This window comes from Kogia breviceps, chromosome 4 (assembly GCF_026419965.1).
Source record: "Kogia breviceps isolate mKogBre1 chromosome 4, mKogBre1 haplotype 1, whole genome shotgun sequence".
NCBI lineage: Eukaryota > Metazoa > Chordata > Mammalia > Artiodactyla > Physeteridae > Kogia > Kogia breviceps.
The window spans coordinates 171460441-171480608 of NC_081313.1; the positions used below are offsets into that span (position 1 = coordinate 171460441).

At 54.2% G+C, this 20168-nt stretch overlaps 2 protein-coding genes across 3 annotated transcripts in view; both read right to left on the reverse strand.

Moving 5' to 3' along the window:
* Positions 1-3234: 3234 nt before the first annotated feature.
* HAPLN4 (hyaluronan and proteoglycan link protein 4) overlaps positions 3235-20168 on the reverse strand; it is a 36417-nt gene continuing 19483 nt past the window's right edge. The window contains exons 2-6 of the mRNA XM_067032560.1: positions 9826-9854; positions 8764-8887; positions 8124-8486; positions 6204-6536; positions 3235-5813 (exon numbers count right to left, since the gene is read on the reverse strand). Of these exons, the coding sequence (XP_066888661.1) occupies positions 5422-5813; positions 6204-6536; positions 8124-8486; positions 8764-8887; positions 9826-9828 (1215 nt within the window). The 5' untranslated portion in view covers positions 9829-9854 and the 3' untranslated portion in view covers positions 3235-5421. The remainder of the gene's footprint in view (positions 5814-6203; positions 6537-8123; positions 8487-8763; positions 8888-9825; positions 9855-20168) is intronic.
* TM6SF2 (transmembrane 6 superfamily member 2) lies at positions 11409-19174 on the reverse strand. Of its 2 annotated transcripts, XM_059061075.2 has the most exons (10): positions 19080-19174; positions 17358-17461; positions 16860-16957; positions 16687-16790; positions 16198-16280; positions 15432-15556; positions 15148-15249; positions 14723-14815; positions 13936-14055; positions 11409-11617 (listed from the first exon to the last, which is right to left on the reverse strand). In XM_059061075.2, the coding sequence occupies exons 1-10, from the start codon at positions 19172-19174 to the stop codon at positions 11411-11413; spliced, it is 1131 nt and encodes a 376-aa protein (XP_058917058.1). In that variant the 3' UTR covers positions 11409-11410. The 2 variants fall into 2 exon arrangements, with proteins under 2 accessions (XP_058917058.1, XP_058917059.1); XM_059061076.2 differs by lacking the exon at positions 17358-17461 and having other exon boundaries at positions 19080-19135.

Genomic DNA, 20168 nt, shown 5'->3' on the forward strand with positions numbered 1-20168 from the left:
CCTGCCTCCTGACACCTTTCTTCATTCATTCACTCAGCAAGGACTTACTGGGCAGCTATTATATGCCGTGTACTGTGCTGGGTGCTGGGGAGATAGTGGTGGACAGAACAGATGTGACCCCTGGGAGGTGGTCAGGGGAAGCTTCCTAGAGGAGGTGAATGGAATCTAAAGGATGAATAGCATTAACTAGACAAAGAAGGGAAGAAAGGAAGAGAGTTTCAGGCAAAGGGAAGAGTAAAAGTGAAAATCTTCTTGCAGAAGGGAACATGGTTCATTTGAGAAACAGCAAAGAGTCCATAGTGGCTGGAGCGGAGTGACAGAGGTAGACAGTAGAGGGAGATGAGGTCAGAGAGGCAGAGGATGGATCACTCAGGGCAATATGGGCTGTAATGAGAAGTTTGGGCTTTATTCTAAAGCAATAGTGGCAACAAACAACATAAGCAAGGTCAAAAGGCAAATGCCAAGCTTGTAAACAATTCTTCAAATCAGAGATAAAGGAATTTTGCCTTAATATATAAAGAGCTCCTACAAATCAATATGAAAAAACCTCCAATAATCCAATAGCCAAATGGGCACAGGTTATGAACAAAAAGCTCAAAGAAAAGGAAATACAGATGGCTCTTAAACTACAACATATGCTCAACAAAATAATACACAATTTTCAGATCACCAAGATACACAAATAAGGACATATAAATAAAAGGGAATAAACAAATCTCACAAGAGAGGGGCCTTGCATATTTCAATGATAACAATGTATCTGAACTGAGAATGATTTATGATTTACTCAAGTGCCTGCATCTAAAGTCAAAGCAGAGGATAGTCAGCTTCATATAACAGGTGAATTGCAAGTGACAACCACAATGAGATATTATTTTTCACCTATCAGGTTGGCTAAGGTAACAAGTGATAACACATGATGCTACTGAGGATGTATGGAAATAGGCAAGTACATCTGTTACTGATGGGCTATAAATTGGCCTCACCTCTAAGAAGAGTTGGAGATCACCAACAAAACGGCAAGTTTTGACCCCTTGATCAAACAATTCTAGCTATCATCCTCCAGTTATACTTGCACTTATGTGATGACCATGGTACTTATTACTAAAAATGTGGGAAAAGCAAAATATGGGAAACAATGTAAATGTCCACCATTAGGAGACTGATTATAAAGATTATGGTGCATCCAAACAGTGACTACTTTGCCAACCTTCAAAAGAATGCTGGTGGGGGAAGGGGGCGGATTTTTACATGCTGAAGGAAACCAGTCCCCAAATATATTGTTAAATAAGAGTTGCTTTAAAAGTGTATATGAGGGCTTCCCTGGTGGCGCAGTGGTTAAGAATCCACCTGCCCATGCAGGAGACACGGGTTCGAGCCCTGGTCCGGGAAGATCTCGCATGCCACGGAGCACCTAAGCCTGTGCGCCACAACTACTGAGCCTGCGCTCTAGAGACCGCAAGCCACAACTACTGAAGCCCGTGCACCTGGAGCCCACGCTCCACAACGAGAAGCCACCGCCATGAGAAGCCCGCACACCGCAACAAGAGTAGCCCCCGCTCACCACAACTAGAGAAAAGCCTGAGCGCAGCAACGAAGACCCAATGCAGCCAAAAATAAATAAATTTATAAAATAAAGTATATATGGCACACAAATGTTCATAGCAGCCTTATTCACAATAGCCAAAAGGTGGAAACAACCCAAATATCCATTAACTGATAAAAGAATAAACAAAATGTGATTATATATACATATATATGAACATTATTCAGCCATAAATATTATACTGAGTGAAAGAAGCTAGACACAAAAGGGCACATACTGTAGGATTCCACTTATACAAAATGTCAAGACTAGGCAAATCCACAGAGATGGGAAGGGCATGGAGTGCGGAGGGAGGAATGGAGAGTGATTGCTTAATGAGTATGGGATTTTCTTTGGGGTGATGAAAATGATAGGGGTGGTTGAACAATACTGGGAATGTACTAAATGCCACTAAATTGAAGACTTTAAAATGTTTACAATGGTGAATTTCATATTATGTGAAGTTTTACAACGTAAAATATATATGTTGCATATTTTCATTTGTGTAGAAGTGGGGGGAAAACAATACATGCATGTTTGATTGAATGAATATAAAACATCTTTCGAAGGACATGTAAGAAATTTTAGATGTCTCTGAGAAGTGCACTGGCTGCTGGAAGACAGGAGTGAGACATTTTTCTGAATAACTAGCTTCAGGAGTGGCTCTACCCTGGTTGCCATCCTTAGGTCTCCTCCAGGTGGCCCCTCAAAGACCTCCACTCCAACAGTGCAGAGACCCAGCAGAAAGAGGGTTCCCTTGGTCCTACTGGTCCGTCAAAATCCCAGGCAGTCTCATTGGTCTGCCTGGGTCCATGTCCACCCCTGGACCAATTAGGGTTGCCCAGGAAGATGAGCCACAGCACTCATGGTCCAGTGGAATCAGCCCCTCTGACTCACAGAATGAGAGGAGGGAAACTTAACATACCCGTGGCAAAATCAGGATGCTGGAACCCATGGAAGGGAGAAAGGATGTCAGCAGGAAAAAGGCGGGATGAAAGAAATCTCATGCACTCATCTCCAGAAAAATGCCCCTACCATTTATTCCTCTAGTCAAGGAAGATAAGACACAGCTGGAGCCCAAAGCAGTCTAACCAAGGCACTGGACCCTGGCTTCAGATGAGTGGTTGGAATCTCTAGGAGTTCTGTCCCATCTGACATTGAAGCATGAGCAGTTATATCGACCGTCCCACTTCTGCAACCATATCAGACATTTACACTTTTTTCCTCTTCTCCCTTTCTTTGTACGCCCGAAACTTTCTATACTCCTCGGCCCACACTCTCCCTACCCTCACCTCCACACCCACCCCAGGGAAAATTTGCAACTTCTCTGCCTTCCTGATGCAGGAACTCAACACCCAGTTTCACACACTTCATTCCCAGGGGACTGAGAGGAATCACTGGATTGGTTAGTGACCCAATTAGGACAGGGCTGAGAAGGGCCAGACCCATGGGAGGTGGCTCAAGGGACAGAGTGAGGGAAGGACGATGGCGATGGCGGGGGAAGGGAGGGGAGAGAGACTGGGGAGAGGGAATGGTCCTGAGGAATGAAAGGAGATGCTCCCCAACCGAATCATCACCAAGCACCCCCAGCTGAAATACATTTTGTCCACCAAAGTGCATTTTTGAAGTAACTACCCACGAGCTGTCTCATTTTCTCATTCATCAAAAAAAAAAAAATTTATTGAGCCCCTGCTGTACACTTTGCACTCACTGGGACCTTAGAACAGCCTTGATACAGAGGAGGAAATAGGATCAGGGGTTTTGTCACTTGGTCATAGAGGCAGGATTCGAACCCAGGCACACCTGGTTCCAAAACCCACAGATGGGTTTCCTGGAGATGGATGTGACAATATGGAGGGCTTCAGGAGGGACCCCAGTGCCACTCCAGGCAAGACCTCGAAACTGGGGTCTCCAAAAGCTGGGGTGGCCTTGTTCATGGACAGTCTCCCTGAGCTAGCTATTAACACTGGGGAGTTTGGGTCCTGACTTCTTAGCACAAATTGCCCTTTAGACCATGGAGCTCAGAGAGGATCTTGAGGTTTAAAGACAATTCAACCTCTCCTGGATTTCTAAGAAGGAAAATGTGGGGGGAGGGAGGTTAGAAAAGGAGAGAGGATCAGTGAGAACGGGGATGTGGTCTCAGAGAGGAAGCCGGGAGCCTAGTGCTTGCATAGCACAGAGAGTAGGGGCACACCAGAGCCTCAGTTTGTTCATCTGGGTGCTGCAAGGGTGTCTCATGCACAGCTGCTGTCTGGGATATAGTTAGCGTGCAAACGGAGGATATCCAGCAGCTCCAGAAGTCCACCTGGGTCTGAGATGCTGCCTGGAGCTGGGCCCGTCTGGTGAAGGGGCAGACATTAAGCCGTATGGGGCACAGTTTCGGGCCCATGGTAAGAAGTTCCTGAGAACTGGGAAGTCAGTTGTCCTGGGGATGACGTTGACAGTCTCTATGGTGACAGTTTGGAGGGGCGGGCCCTACCGACAAGGGAAAGCCTAGGGGGACAGGTGTTCTGTTATCTCAGACACCGGAGTGTGGTCTCCATGGCAACAGCGGGGGGGGTGTCCAAGCCGCTTGGGGGCGGGGCTTGGAGGGTAGCAAGGAGCTGGGGCGCCCCGCGGAAAGGAGCAGCCTGCTTCCATGGTGAGAGCTGGAGAACCGAATGTTGGGTCACTCTCAGGACAGGACAGTTAGGGGAGAGGGTGGTCTCCATGGCTGTTGGTCAGGGTGAGGACAGTGGGGGTGAAGTTGTAGGTCTCTGGGGTGAAGGTGGGTGAGATAGTAAACGTGCGGTGTCCATGGTTACAGCTGGAGGAGGGAGGCACTAACTCCATGGGTGTGACTGACGAAGGAAGGGCTGTGTGACTCTAGGTGACAGGTAGAAGCTGGGCTGATCGCCTTGGTAACAATGGGAAGTGGGGCAGCTTCTCTCTATAGTGAATGACATAGATTTTACAGGTCTCTGGGCCTGGGAGATGGTCTCTTAGGTGACAGCCAGGAAAGGGGCCGTCAGGTGAAGACGGATTTGCTCCCTCAGAGAGATACCTAAGGGCTGGGCCACGGCTGCCAGTAATGCGAGCCAGCTGGGGCGTGTCAATCTGTCTTTACAGTGACAGACAAGGGTGGTCTCCCCTGAAACTGGAGGGGTGGAGCTGTTCTCCACAGTGACCTGGGGACACGGCCTGTTACTATGGAAATTGGGGGACTCGTGGGAGAAGGGGGGAGAATGGGAGTAACCAATCTCCAGGTCACCCTAGAGGAGAGGACAGGAGCCCACAGTCTTCATGTGACCACGGTGGCATGGTCAACTGACAAACTCTGAGGTTTCTGGTTTCTCTACAGGTGATAGGGAGGAGGGTTCAGTGTCCGGATGACCTTAGGGGACCAGTCTTCAGTCTCCAGGGAGATGTATAGGACGTGTGCCCAGTCTCCAGATAATCCCGGGGGTCCAGCCTCCAGGCGACCTTGGGGGTAGTTCCAGAAGACCACGCGAGATGTTTCCAGTGTTCAGGAGACCTCGGGTTCTGTTGGTTTCCAGTGGTTCTCAGGGGGTATGCCCTGTCTCCTGGAGAAAGTTGGGAGAGGAGAGGAATCCACTGTCCAGGAGAGGCGGGGCTTGGTCGATTTCCAGGGGACTCCAGGGGACTTGGCTCCCGGGACTGGCCAGACTCTGGGGACCTCAGAGGGTGTGGCCAGGGTTTAAGGACCGCAGGAGGCCTGGTCAACTTGCAGGGCACCACATGGTGCATGGCCAGTCTCCAGGGGGTGTGGTCCATCTCCAGGTGGCCGTAGGGCACTCGGCCAGCCGCCAAGCGCCCCAGTGGTCCATGGCCTGGGCCTAGACGCGCAGCGGGGTCCAGGCGGCGGGGTCTCGCGCGCCTCCAGCCCACCCGCCGCCTCCGGCCCAGCCCCAGCCCCAGCCACCAGGTGCTGGGTCCGGTGCACCAGGCGCGCGATAGCAGTAGACGCCGAAGAGGCGGCGCGTGGCGTCAGGAAAGCCGAGGCTGCGCACACCTGGCCGGCGGCCGCCGCAGCGCGCGCGCGGGTTCACGATGGGGTAGCGTGCGCTCCCGTCCGCCAGCCAGCCTGCGGTGCAGCGGTCCAGCAACTGCAGCTTCCACGCGGCGAACAACTGCCCCACCTTGGCCACGGCCGCTCCGCGCGCCGCGCACGCGCGCGCTGCTCCCGCGAAGGGCACGGGCCGCAGCGGCTTCAGGAAGAACACGCGCCCTGCAGGGGGGGTGGGGAGGGGTGGTTAGGGCCGCTCTTGGGACCCGGCTTCCTCGGGATTCAGGACACCCTCCCGCTTGCAGCCTAGGACCTCAGCCTCAGGGCTCAGAAACACCCCCTCCCCTGCAGCCCGGGACCACAGCTTCGGCTAGAGCAGTGCTGGTGCCAGGCGATGTTTGATTGCCGTGCCCAGGCAGTATCAGGGAAGGGATCTCCTGGTTCGGACCTCCAAGGGCGGGTGTGGAGAGGAAGGACAGGGAGAGAGACCTGGGCGGAGTGGGAAAGAGTCTGAGAGGGAGGGTATCTGCGTGGGGGTGGGGTCTCATACGCGGGGCGGGGCCCGGGCCAGCGGAGGGCAGGACCTTCCTCCCAGGGGTGGAGCCTACGCACCCGGGAGGTTGGATGTGAAGCAGAAGGCGTCGTAGAGTTCCTCGGCGTTCTGGCGGTAACCGTAGTTGCGCACACCCCCCGAGGCTCCGCCGCCAGCCCCGGCGCTCCCGGTCCCGCCCAGGCCGCCGCAGGGCTCCCGGGGCTGGCTCACCGGGTACTGCACCGAGCCGTCGCGCAGCCAGCCCGCGTTGCACCAGTCCAGGCCGTCGCGCCAGGCCGCGTGCAGCTGCTCAGCCGACGCCAAGATGCCGTCCTGTTCAGCGCACGCGCGTTGCGCCTCCGTGAAGGTCAGCTTGTAGCGGCCTCCACGCGGGTGGTAAGGGAAGACTACGCCTGAGAGGATACACGAGGGTCAGCTCGGACCCCCCAACTCTCACCCACCTACCTGACAGCTGTGGTGCCGTGTGACTCTTCAACCTAGACCTTTCAGGCCATCCCTCACTATGGCCTCAGAGCTGACCATGCCTTTCCCCAGTTCACACCCCTCATACTCCCTTTGCCTTAAGCTTGGGATTCACTTGACCCTCCCCCTTGACATACTTAATCATGTCCACCTCCTTTCCACCACTGGAGACCTCTGTTCATGTTCTTTCCACCTTTCCACCTGTCGAACTACACTCTTCATCCTTCAAAACCCAGCTCCCACAACCCTCCTCCATTCAGTTCTACGTGCTTCTGACATTCTTCCAGCATTGGGACCTTCCTTCTTGTCAAATCCTGAGCCCACAAAACTGACTTCCTCACACTGGGAGCCCACGAAAGTTTGACCCTGGGCAAAGACCTCTTTGATCTCCAGCATTGTCCAGGACAATTCCCATTGGTTTCCACTTCTACCTTCAGTTCTTATAGCTCGTCCCTCATCAGAATCACAGTCAGCTCACTAGCGTTATGTGTGTCTGTGTTTGTGGCTGGACCTTGGGGGTGCAGGTGCAGATGCTCCTCTCAGCAGATGCCGGAAGGATCAAACAGGAGCCAGAGAGAAGAGCTGGAGCCTGACAGACTAGAGTGACAGTCCTGGCTCTGCCACTCACTGGTATGTGCCCCGGTCAAGGCTCTAACCTCTCTGAACTAGTTGCCCCTCTGTGAGTAATACCGTCTCCCTCGGGGTTTTTGGGAAAATTAAATGAAAGCTCAGAGAGCTCTTCAACCAAACTCCTGGCACAGAGAAAACACCCAATAAAGGAGAACTGCTTCTATTATTGTTGTTGTTATTTTCTATAGTTGGGAAGTTCAGCAAGTGAGGGCTCTGAAATCTCTCTAGCATCTTCTGAGGTGGAGTGAAGAAGGCAAACCACATGGGAGGGAATTCTTCAGATAGAAACCCTACTTCCCAGCTCCACAGTTAGCCAATCAGAGCATCCCATCTCCCAGGCACAGTGATTGGCCCATGGATAGGCAAATGACCCAAGCTGGGCCAATGAAGGACAACTCTGGGACTGTAGCTTACACTCCTAGGAAATCAGTTGCCAAGCTGGGAGGGTGGAAGCCTGGCACTACTTTTTGGTTCCCTCAGGGGAAACTTGTCCAGGGAAAGCCCACCCAGGGAAACAGAGCTGAAGGAAGGATTTCTGACATGATGTGAATGCCTGGATCTCACTGTGCTTGGATCCTACCAAAGGGTTTCCCAATGTCTTCACTATTGACATTTTGGACTGGATTATTCTTTGCTGTGGGGAGACTGTCCTGTGTGTTGTGGGCTGTTTACAGCATCCCTGGTCTCTACCCACTATATCACCACAACCTCCTTCTAGATATTGCCAATATCCCCGGGTAGCCAAATCACCCCAGATCAGAACCATTATCCTACCCCACCAAGCCGCTGAATTCCTTCAGGCCAACTTGATTTGATTTCTGTCCTTTGCAATACCCTCCTCTCTTCTCCCTTAGAAATGAGCCTTATCCTGCTCACAGGCTAGTCACCTTCCAGGTCCAGCTTGACCATGCCAGTGTCATCCTCCAGCTCGTTGGTGACCTCGCACTCATAGCGCCCATAATCCTGCAGCGTGACGTTTCGGAGAACCAGGGAGGCATCCCCGGGCCCATCGCCCTGCAGCTCAGCCCGCCCGCGGTAGCTGCCAAACGCCCGGTGCTGGGCGCCCAGCGCCACGAAGACATCGGCAAAGGCCAGCGGGTCCACCACCTTGGTCCACTTGAGGCGGACGCTGTCGTGGCCGTGGGCGGCTGCCTCGTAGTGGTAGCGGCAGGGCAAGACGATGGTGCCACCCCGGTGGCTGACCACCTGTCCCGGCGCTGTCTGCACCACCACCGAGCCCGACTCCCCTTCTATGGGCAACCAAAGAGGGTTAAGAAGAGATTCTAGGGGCGGGGCAGGGGAACCTGGGGAGGGGGACCCAGGGAAAGGGATGTGGGAAGAAAACGTGAGTGAGGATCAGGAGATCTGAAGGGTACAGGGGCTCCGTAAGGGGACTAGGGAGGGGGCGGGGACTGTGGCCATCAGGACCGCCCAGCACCCTCCGTCCTCCCGGCTCCATGCACCCTGGTGATCCTACTTGGCCACGGCTTCTTCGGGGCAGGATCCGCTCCCACGGCCCTGACTCACCCAGCACGTGAACGACCTTCTTCCGGCTGTGCTGCGCTTCCGCGGCGCCGGTGAACAGCAGGACTCCCCATGCAGCTGCCCAGAGCGCCCCGCGACCGCGACCGCGGGCCGCCGGAGCACACACCTGGGGGCACGCAGCGCTCAGACCAGCCTCCTGGCCTTTGCCTTTCGGAAGACGAACTCCCTGGCCTTCCTCTCCCGCGGCGAGGACTTCTTACATGCCCAGGTCCCCAGCCCGGCCAGGATCCCAGAGGACTCCCCCAAGGGGAAGGCTAGCAGACCCTCCCACCCACAGATCCCCCCACTCTCCCAGGATCTCACACACTTGCCCTTGGGCAAAGCCCACGCCCCCGGACTCACTCTCCCTTAGTTCCGCACGGGCAACCCACCTGACCCCCTGACCCCAACACCAGAGCCTCGGAGCCCCGCACCCTTCCCTCTCTCTCTCTCCCTCTCTCTCTCTTCTGGCCCAGGCCAAGGCTTGGGGAGGAGGGAGGGGGGAGGAGGAACGGCAGCGGCAAGGTTATCCGTGCGCCAGGAGACTGCAGCAAACCCGTGCAGGTGGGGGTGGCAGGGCGAGGGGTTGGTAGAGGCAGAGACGGGGAGGCACACAGAAGGAGGGCGAGAACAGGGAAAGAGACTGAGACAGAGAGCAAGGCAGGGAGAGATGGAGACAGAAGGAAAGTGTCACAGACAGAGGAAGGAAAGATGGAGAGGGACAGAGATAGAGAGGGAGAGGCAGAGAGTGAAAGAGAGAAAGGAGAGAGAGCAAGAGGGAAAGAGACACAGAGAAGAGGGAGACATGGGGGTAGGGAGAGACAGAGAGACTCAGAGAGAGGGAGAGAAAAGGGACCCCCCCCCCAAAAAAAAAGAGGGAGAGACATAGAATAAGAGAAGGAGAAGCAGAGAAGGAGTGGGAGGGAAAGAGATACAAGGTGAGAACCAGAGAGATGGGAGAGACGAGGAGAGAGGGAGTGAAGAGAGAAACACTGAGGGATGTAGATCAGAGACACAGAGACAGAATCCCAGAGAAGGACCTACCGAACCCACAGCCCCACTCACCATGCTGCCGGTGCGGCCCCCGACCAGCGACCAGCGGCCCCTATGTGCCGGGGCTGCGCTCTCCGCACACCCAGGAAGGACTGGGCAGATCCCTGCGGGCGGCGCAATCCCGGCGTCTGCCTGCAAGGGGAGGAGGGAGGTGGACGGGGGGGGGGGGGGGGGGCGTTAAAGGGGACGTGGTGGCGCCTGCTGGGGGAGAGGTGATGACGGGCACAGACAGAGGAAGGGCTGCCCTGAACAGTGAGTTCAGAGCCAGGTCCCAGCCTCCCTGCTGGCTAACCTGGGGCCACCGGAGGAAACTTTCTGGGTCTCAGTTTAACTCTCTTTAAAATGGAGGAGGCGGGGGGGGGGCGGGCGGGGAGGCTGATGATGCCCTGCGTGGGCAGGGGGGCTGAGTCTCCTGGGAAAGGGGCTTGGCTTGCACGTCTCAGTTTTCCCATCTGTCGCTGGGTGACCATCAAAGGGTCCCGGGCCCCAGCATCCAAAGGGTGCGCACTCTGTGGGATGTGGGCCCTACAACAATCACACGCTCTGCAGACAGCCTCTGCCTCTCACTCTATGCCTCGGTTTCCACATCTGAGATATGGAGTGCTGGGTCTTTCGTGAAGATCTAATGGCCAGACATAGGTGCCTAATAAGTGCTGGTTAGGGCAGGGAGCAGGGGGATCCACCCCCTGATCCAGAATGGGCTGGGCAGGAGTTACCCCTGAACCTGGACCTTCACTCAAGTTCAAAAATCAAATCAGGAGGCAATGAGCCCTTCTCCCAACTTCTTGGCTGCCTCCCCAGCTTCAGTTTCCCCCAAATATAAGCCAGTCAGACAGCAGAGGCAGGGTTATGGGCTCTGTGGTCGAAGGGGCTGGGGTTCATTGCCTAACCCAGCTGCATCCAGGAGGCGTGACTCCAGACCAGGACATTCACCTCCTGCAGGCTCAGTTTCCCCATCTGGAATATGCGGCGAGATCCAGCATGTAGCATGAGGTTAGCCATTGGCCTGGTATATGGTAGGTGCTTAATAACTGTGCCACACTGTTAGTTATTGTAATTTATTGGTGGAGTTTAGACTTTGGACCCTCCTCTCCTGATTGTGCCCTCAGGCAGGTCTCTGGTCCTCTCTGAGCCTCGGTTTTCCCTACCTGGAAGATGGGGCTGGGCACACCAACCAGAGGTAGACTTCTGCTGTCCGGCACCTCCAGCCGCTGATGGTTATTCTGGCAGTGATGAGTGGGCCCTCGTGGGTTCGGAGGAGAGGGTCCCTTGCCCCTGCCCCCTGAAACACTCAGAGCAACATTTTATGCGTCAAAAGGAATTTTACTGAAAAGATCCATGGCGGGGGTGATGATGGATAAATTCCGGGAGGGTGCCAGTGTGGAGTTTGGGTGTGGTGACAGCTGAGCATGGCCGTGGCCTTCTCTGCTGGAACACCTGGACCTTGGGCCCCCCACCATCCCACCCTGAAATCACCATAGCCAGGACTGAAGGCACCCAGAGACAGACCTCCTGCCTCTAAAAAACCCAACCCACCCTTCCAGGGGCAGGGCCAGCTGGGTATGTAAACAGGATCTTGGGGAGTCCCACAGCCCCCTCACTGCTGCTTCTCATGGTGGGCTGGGGGGCCAGGAAGCGGGCGTAGGAAGAAGGCAGGGCTCCACAGGCAGCGGTAGGCCAGCAAGTGAGGCCCCAGAGCATACAGTAGGTTGCACACGAAGAAGCTGGCCCAGGCGTCCTCAGGCACACGGTAGGTGAAGGGCGTGCGCAGGTGCATGGAAGCACCCATGTGTGAGAACTGTGCCTGGTGGCCAAAAAGGGAGGATGGATGTCACAGACCAGGAGAGAACAAGTCCCAGCATCACCAGCACCCCACACTGGAGAGCTCAAAATGTCCCCATCCCTATCTCGCTGGTTCTGCTGACCTACCTGTCTCCCCTCTTCAATCCATCTGTCTCTAAATATCCCTGTCCCCACATGTCCTGTCTATCCTCATCCATCTATCTGTAAGCCTCTCCCAGCTGCCTAACCAGAACGCTCTTCACTCTGTCTGCTGGACCCTGCACCCTATTTCTCTGCCCTGAGTCCAGCTCCTCCTCCTGGTCTTCCCCACCCCAGGCAGCCTTGATACATATCCTCTCAATTCTACCCCTAATCGATAAAATAATAATATATCTAATGGATGTCCCCCTGGTCCCACTGCGCTGGCCAGGGCCCAGCCTTTATCACTTCCCATCAGAAACCCAGAAACATGCCCCCAGCTCTGACTGGGCCCTCCACTGCTCAAACACCTTCTACAGTTCCCCACTGTTCTCCGCACAAGCCCCCAAGCCCAGAGTTCAAAGCCCTTAGCGTCTAGCTGTCAACTTATCTTGTCTCTGCCTTTACCCACGTTATGGGTCTCTAAATCACTGTCCCCCTCTGTGCATTTCCTTATGCTGTTCCCCTTCCTGGAATGCCCTTCCCTGCCTGAAGAACTCATATCCATACATCAAAGCCTATGCCCCCGGGGATGTGTGTGATGAATTGGGAGATTGGGATTGACATATATACACTAATACGTACAAAATGGATAACTAACAAGAACCTGCTATATAAAAAAATAAAAAACATAAAATTCAAAAATTCAAAAAAAAAGTAATATCTTGCCAGAGCTCAAAAAAAAAAAAAAAAAAAAGAGAAACATTTATTTGAAAAAAAAAGAAATGGAAAATCACGAAAAGGGTAGGTGGAAAAATTACTGAAAATGGTTTGGCAAGGTGGGTTAGACAATGTACATTTTGTGGTTTGGCAGGATCACATTTTCTTGAGCAAAGACTCAGCATGAGGGCAGGGGTCATCTTTATGGACACAAACTACAACCTAGTTCAAGTGGAAGTCAGATTGAAGTTTGGTCAACTCTCTTAGCACAGTGTTAGCCAAGCTTTTTTCTGTATAGGGGTTTAGAGTTCAGAAACTTCATGAAGCCCAAAACATTCCTTCGTGTAAATTTTCTTTGCTTCAGAAATTCTGAACAGTCCTAACAGGCTCCCTACCTAAAACTATGCAAAAAGTAAAATCTACGTTTAAAAGGAGTAAAGACATTTTCTACACAAAGCCTTGAATATGCTTGAATTACTATTCTCCCTTAATAATAACCCTTTATAATCAGATAGTAATACACAAAATAAAAACAGAGAGTATTATGATAGCTGGGGCTCAGCAATATCAGTCCAGTCCTTCTGGTTTACAATGTTAGAAGATTTCCCTTCTCCTGAAATAAGGTTTCCAATTTCTTGAACTTGTCAAGTTAGATACTTCCAACTTCTTTAATACCTCGGATACTGAGTATCGTTGAGTATCATAAGGAGAAACATATAATTTTCAGATTCTTCCTTCACATCACATCGAAAAATAAGTTACAGATGGAATAAAGAGCCAAATATTGTGTGTAAGAATTTTTAAAGCCTACGCATGAGAAAGCTTTTGAAATAGCAAAAATATCTCCAAAGCTTGACTTTAAATATCGGTAATCAGAGCCTTCGGACTCGGAACACAGCTTCCAAAGCAAAATAGAGAGAAGAAGGAAACCAAGTTAAGAGTAGTTCTTCTGCCTTTAAAGAGCTGGATGGAAATGAGACATTCTTAGCAATTTTGATAGATGGCTGAGATTTTTATAGCACTCTTCTGTACAACAAAATTATTTTTGACAGTCATCGTTAATGAAACAACTAATAATAATAACAATGATAATAATATCCAGAAGAGAAATAGACAATGAGTATTTTCTTTTATTGTACTTTGAATATACAATCATGCCGCAACAAAGTAAAAAATTAGTAAAGTACAATAGAGAGAAAAAAAAAAGCCTATGCCCCCTTTTCTAAGAAATCTGCCCCCTCTGGAATCCCTCTCAGACTCTCTACCTCCCTCTATTCAGTTCTAACCTCATGGGATTTGGGGTGTCTGTGTCTGGTTCTTTGCCTCCCACACTAGGGAATCCTGGGGTACTGAGCTGGGGGTGGAGCCTGTCAGGGGCCTAGTATCACCCTGCTCAGGGTGAGCACAAAAGCAACTGATGAGCAGGCAGAAACTTTCTTCCCTATGCACTGGCCCACCCCACCCCATTCCACCCCACCTCACCTGGCCAATGGCTCCAGCAAATACCAAGGTCCAGTCAGGCAGCCAGGAGCAGCCAGGAAAGATGAGGGCATAGATGGCCAGGCCATAGAAGGGCAGCACGTAGAACATATTCACCAGCATCTGGGGGGCACACAGCTGATGGGTGGAGCGGCTGCCCCAGTTGGGTCTCCTGATACCCCTCAGGTGGTGGCCCCAAGGAGAATCTGGCCAACCTCAGACCCCACCCAAGACTGGGGCTCTCTGCACATCCTACCCTGTGCAAATTGCTCCTTTATTTCCCTTGGGTTTCTCCACCCTTCCCACTCCCACACACTGAGCCCACCCACCTTACTCCAGAAGTAGCATGTGACCCTGGCCTGGCCAATCAGAACACCCCAGCCCCCTGGCCATAATAAACAGCTATGAGCATGTGATTTAAACTTGGCCAATCAGAGCCTGCCTAAGACTTATACTTAAGCTGAGGAATTAAGGGCTCACACTCCTCTGTGGTGGCTAAGTAGAAAGAATGGAAGCCTAGAGCTACCCAAGGCTGTCTCTGCCATACCACAAAGGCACTACCTGGGAGTGGAGCATGTGTAAAGAAAACACAGTCTAGAGACAGAGCTATCCTTGAGCTCCTGGATCCAGCCATACCTGAAGAGAATATCTGTACTTTTTTGGTAGGACAATAAATTCCATTTGTGCTTCCACCAGTTTGACTTGTGTTTTTGGCACCTGCTTCAAAGGGGCCCAGTGGATCCCTAACCACGGCAGGATTGTGGCCCTCTCCTCCCATCTGCCCTCTCACCTGCACCTTCGGATAGGCCACGGGGTCCCGCAGGTATGGCTCATACTGATAGATGTAGACAAAGCAGGCATCCATGGGGCAGTCAAGCACCACCTGGGGCCCACAGACAAACCAACAGCCTCAAATATCCCTCCCAGAGGAAGCCTTCCCTGGCCTCCCAGGAGAGGCCCATACCCCTTGCTCTGGCCTGCCCCAGCTTTGGGGTTCTCTCCTCTGGCTGAGAACCCACAGATATTTGAGCTGGGGAGAAGGCTATAGGGAATGGGGCTTTGTGATGGAACACTCAGGTTAGACTTGATGAACTTCCCTGGATGATCAGATGGGAGAGCAGCGGCCTTTTTGCACTGGATAATGAAGATAAAGGAGGGAGGGTTGGGCTGGGGACGGGGAGTTGCAGGCAGGTAGGCTGGCCAGTGCAGACTCACCAGCCCCCGAAAGAGGGTGAAGAACGCAGCAAAGATGAGGTAGGTGATGAGGGCCAGGTCAACCGGGCGCTGCAGAAGGCCCTTTCTTTGCGCCTCCTCCACCTGCCCCATGAGAAACAGCATGAGAAGTCTAGTATCCAACAGGTACTCAATGAAGGCTCATCCCTTCTTCCCTAATGACCAAGGAGGTCTTTCCAAGGAGATAACATCTTTGACCAGAAGCAACTCAAATGGGGGACATTCAGGCATTTGGCACAAGGCCTATCTGGGGGAAAGGGACTCACCATGTTGGGAGTGCAGCAGCTTGGTGCCTGGGTCTGGTTGAAGACCCTCAAGCCAGCCCAGCAGGGGACCAGCAAGTAGGGGATGGTGAGGAAAAAGGAAGGCCTGATCTCTGAGTTGTATTTGCCTGCCACGGTAGGAGAGACAGGGTGTCACGCAGCAAGGATCTCCCAGGCCCGGCCGGACCCTTTAGCTGGGCCATGTCAGAGCCCCTGGCTGGAAGCTGTGATTCACAAATGCCATCCTAGCTCAGCCCTAACACGTCTGACTCCCCAGTGCGCATAAGATGATGTCCATGCTCCTCAGCCTGGCCTGCCTCAATTTACCTTCTGGACACGGCTCTTACACTTCAGCTGTTCTTTGCTCCCCCTAGAAACACCCTGGATATTCCTCTTGCACAGCCATCCCCACATCCCTGGCTGCCTTCTCTGCTCCGCCTCCTAAGACCTACCTACAAAGGTTTCACTCTGCCCTCTGGATCCACCTTAAAATTCCCTTCTTGTGTCAAGAGCATTCTGGGCCAAGTCCCTGGGGTCAGGGACCGCTAGCTGGGGAGGAAATGGAATGTGCTTCCGCTCCTCTAAGAGGAAAATGGGGGAGAGGTGGGGAAAGGCTGTTGGCTTAGGCTCTGAATGGAGAGGCATGTGGTGGGGAGGAGGGTGCCCTCTGCAGACATTGGAGAGGGTATGGAGGATCCACTGGGAACTTCCAGACACAGGGCAGTGACCCAGCCCAGGGAGACAGGATTCCTCAGAGCCAAGTCCTTACCAAGGATGTTTCCTGGGAGGAACACCAGGATGCTCATGACGAAGGATCCCAGCCAGTAGAGTCCAAGGTTCCGGTACCTCTTCCTGGGCAGGGGATGGAGGGGTGACCAGTAGATCCCTCTGATCCCCCAGTCTCAGAGCCCCCGACAGGGTCCAGAGACCAACCTGGGATCCCCAACTCTGGATCCCTTCAGGGTCACCCAGGACAGAAGGGACGACAGGAAGTTGAATGAGGGAATGAACAGTCAAATCCTCTGTCTGAGGACAGTAGTGTCTGCCCAGGCACGGGGTGGTAGAGAAGAGAACCAACCATCACTGACACCTGTGATAGTCCCTGGATCCTTCTCCTGGCCACTCCTGTCTAAAGCCCTAGAGAGGCTTCCTGATTTCCCCTACAGATACTTCTGGCTTCATCCTGACCTGGGACCTCCCACCTAAGGACTCGACCTCCTTCCCAGGGTCCAGGTGCCACCCTGCCCACCCCACGCACCTTTTACGGATGGCACCAGCCATGGCCAGGTAGAGGAGGTAGTGAACAATGCCATCCCAGTAGCAGATGAAGACCCCGTGCGCCGTGCGCAGGTATGGCTCACCCTGCAGGGGCAGGTGCAGGGCTCAGATGGGCAGTAGGGCTGCGGGCATCCCAGACTGCTCCCTACATACCTCCTTGGTGTAGAACGCCATGAAGCCCCCCATGTAGCCATCTTCCTGGAGAGCGATAAGGAGGTCCACCACGGAGGTGAAGGAGAAGACTGCGAACACTACGGGGAGAGTAGCCGGGGCATGGGCGGGGTGTGGGCGGGGCACAGACCACGTGTGGGCGGGGCCTGAGACTGCAGGTCGGTGACCGGTTTCCGGGCAAAGCCTCTGCACAAACCTGCTCCCAGGCCCCACCCCACAAGTCACATGACCCACAGCCCGCCTCAGAGGGAGGCAGAGTCCCTGCCTTTAGGGGTCCCCAGGCTGATGGGAAAGGCACTGTCCCTGCACTCAGGAGTCCCAAGTCAGAAGGGGGAGGCCCCTTGACGTTCCCCAATCAGTAGGGGTTCTCCGGTCTCTGAGGTTCTCCAGTCTGATGAAGGCCCTTCAAGGGCTGCCAGTCTGATGGAGGAGGCCCTTGCCCAGACAGTCCTCTTCCCTAAGACCCTCCCACCAACTCACCAGCATAGAGTGGGTCATAGTAGATGTCACTTCGGGACAAGCTGTATATAGCCAAGAAGAGCAGACCCAGGATCAGGGCGCCCATCCACACCACCCCCAGGGGGCTGTGGAGAGGAAAACCAAGTCAGGGAGGCCAGGCCCATTCTGAGGTCCTGCCCCACCCTAAGGCAAGAGCAGACTCCAGGAAGCTCCAGGTGAGGAGGCTGAAGCATTTGTCCATCCAGGAAAGCCATGCCCTGCAACTCCCCTTTCCTAGCACCAGGCTCTTGCCCCAGCTGTTTCCCTCTTCTGGAAACTCCTTCCAAAAGCCTCCTTTCCACTTGGCAAACTCCTACTCATCTTTCATGGCCCATCTACATTGCTCCTCCTCCAGAGAAGCCGTCCCTGACTCCTCAGAAAGGATCATTGCCTGACTTGGGTCAGGCACAGAGAGAGCATCTGTCAACACTTCTGACTATATGATTTATCCAGTCACTTGCTGATGTGTATGACAGTTTGCTTGCTCTGTCATTCAACAGCTCCAAGACCCTCTGTGGCCAGTTCCAGTACCCACACCTGCCAGAGGGTCTCTAGTACTCAGCTCTGTACACCTCATGGTCTGAAGCTCCTGACTCCTCAGGTAAAGTCCAACTATTTCCATCAACTCCACCCCACCCCTGCCCTGATCTGTTCCCATCAACCTGATAAGGCAGGTCACGCAGCTGCAGAGATAACAGAAGCCAGGTCTCTGGGCAGACCCCAACTCTTGGCAAACCAAGGCCAAGGGTGGGAGGGTGGGAGACATATCCAAGGTCACACATTTCCCCCCGACACTCTCTCCAGGCCCTGACCTTTTCCTGAACCCCTCTATCCCCTAAGATCCCCATTCCTGGCCCCATCTAACCAACATGACAATTATAGGAATCACATGAGACCACACCAGCGTCTTGGCACACAATTTGTAATCCCTAACTGTAACTATGGGATGAGCTCTAGAATTATGTTCATTACACAGTGAAGAAACTGAGGCTCCCGGGGCAACCTGGCTCACTCAGGGTCCACGGGGATGGAACCAGGAATTTGTACCCAAGGAGCCAACTCCACAGTCAACACTCCCTCTACCCCATGTCTTGGGTTGCGCTGGGTTTGGGAGTGTGAGGGGCTTGTGGTTGCCTGGTACCCAGTAGCTGGATCCACAGGGTTGAGGCCTAGGGGTTAGGAGATAGGGACAGGGGAGGTCGAGGTATGTAGGGGGAACTGAGGCTAGGGACAGGGTGGGCCAGGCCTGAGACAGGCAATGGAGGGACAGTCTGGTAGGGGTGGTGCAGCAGAGAGTGTGTGTGTGGCAAGAGCTGGGTCACTGGGGCATTATCTGGGGCAATACTTTGACCCTTGGGGACTCTGGAACCTGTGCTGGGCACATCCCTGGGAAAACACCAGAAACCCTCCAAAACCCTGCCTTGTTAGCGGCTCCGCTTCTCAAAGTCCCTCCTCCCCAGGCCCCAAACTTCCCAGGAGCGTCCCCAGCTCCACCACACAGCTCCGGCCCTGCTGGAAGGCGATTTCTGGTTGGAGGTGGGGCGGGGGGGGGTTCTTCTGACCCAGCCCCTGTCCTCGCGGGCCGGAGCGGCGAGGGCCCGCTGGGCTCGTGGGAGCCCGCGCATCCTCCATTCCGCCCCCTCCACACCCCAGCCCAGCCCCGCAGCCCCCGAGGAGGCCGCCCCGGCCCCTCCCCGCACGCACTACGAGAGCGCCGAGACGTGGTTGAGCGCGTAGGACAACGGGAGAGCGCCCAGCGACAGAACTGCGACCTTGCCCGCCAGCGGCGGGATGTCCATAGCGGCGGTGCCGGGACCCCGGCTTCGTTTCTGCGCGGCGGTGCCTCTGGGCGCGGAGTTGCCAGGGCCCCAGCCCGGCTCGGCCCCGCCTTGCGCAAAGGTCGCCCCCTCGCTGTGACTGCCCTTCGAGCTCCCGCTGTGACTGCCCTGCGAGGCCCCTCCCTCTCGCAGTGGCCCCTCCCCGCCTTGATAGCCTCGCCGGACTCTGCGCTGTCCCCAGTGGCAGTCCCCGTCGCCCAGCCGGTTTCCCTCTCTACTAATGCTAGAATTCGATGCCTCAGGATGCTTCCGCTTCTGCGTCCTGGAGGCCACTTCAGTCTCAGGGAATTCGTTCCCCGGGCCTCGTTCTGCACTCCTTTCTTCACCCTAAGGCACAGGCATCCTAGCCTCGACCTCGACCCCGAAGGGGGACCCTTTTAACTCTTCACATTCCGCAGACCTCCCTCCAGCCCAAGATCAAGTGGGCATTGTATGTGCGCGCTGAACAGAGGAACCTCATCCGCTTGGGTGCAGAGTTCCCTTTACTGCCGTTGGATTTGAGTTTTCATGCGGTGGCCACAGACAAATTTAAACATGTGTCCAGGTGTGAAGTTTTAACTGGTCCCGGGGGGCCAACTCAAGGCAGACGGTCAGGGCCCAGCGTTGGGGACACCTTCAAGGACTCCGTGATTCTCTGCTGTGTTCCTACCGTGTAACCTGAACCCCTGCTCATGTGGGCGAGGTCCAAGGGATAGGGTCCAAGGGGTGGCTGAGATTATAAAGTGGGGATGGAGTCAGTTTGGTGAGGAGATTGGTAACGGTGCTCCTGGCAGGAAGAAATAGCTCGGGCATGGGGACGAGCAGCAGAAAGGTGGCACTGACGGCTGGGGCTGGTGGTGGGGTCATGGAACAAGGTGGCGTGGGCTTGGGAGCGTTCTCAACAGCCTGGAGGAGGCTGGGCTCCATTCAGCGGCATATATATGCAAGGAGGCAGGGCTGGACCAGGGAGGGGGTT

Coding starts and splice junctions, on each gene's coding strand:
- TM6SF2 (XM_059061075.2), bottom strand. CDS start 19,174: ATGGACATCCCGCCGCTGGCGGGCAAGGTCGCAGTTCTGTCGCTGGGC. Junction 14,056..14,722: donor TGGCCTATCCGAAGGTGCAG/GTGAGAGGGCAG, acceptor TGTGCCCCCCAG/ATGCTGGTGAATATGTTCTA. Junction 11,618..13,935: donor TTGCTGGAGCCATTGGCCAG/GTGAGGTGGGGT, acceptor TTTGGCCACCAG/GCACAGTTCTCACACATGGG.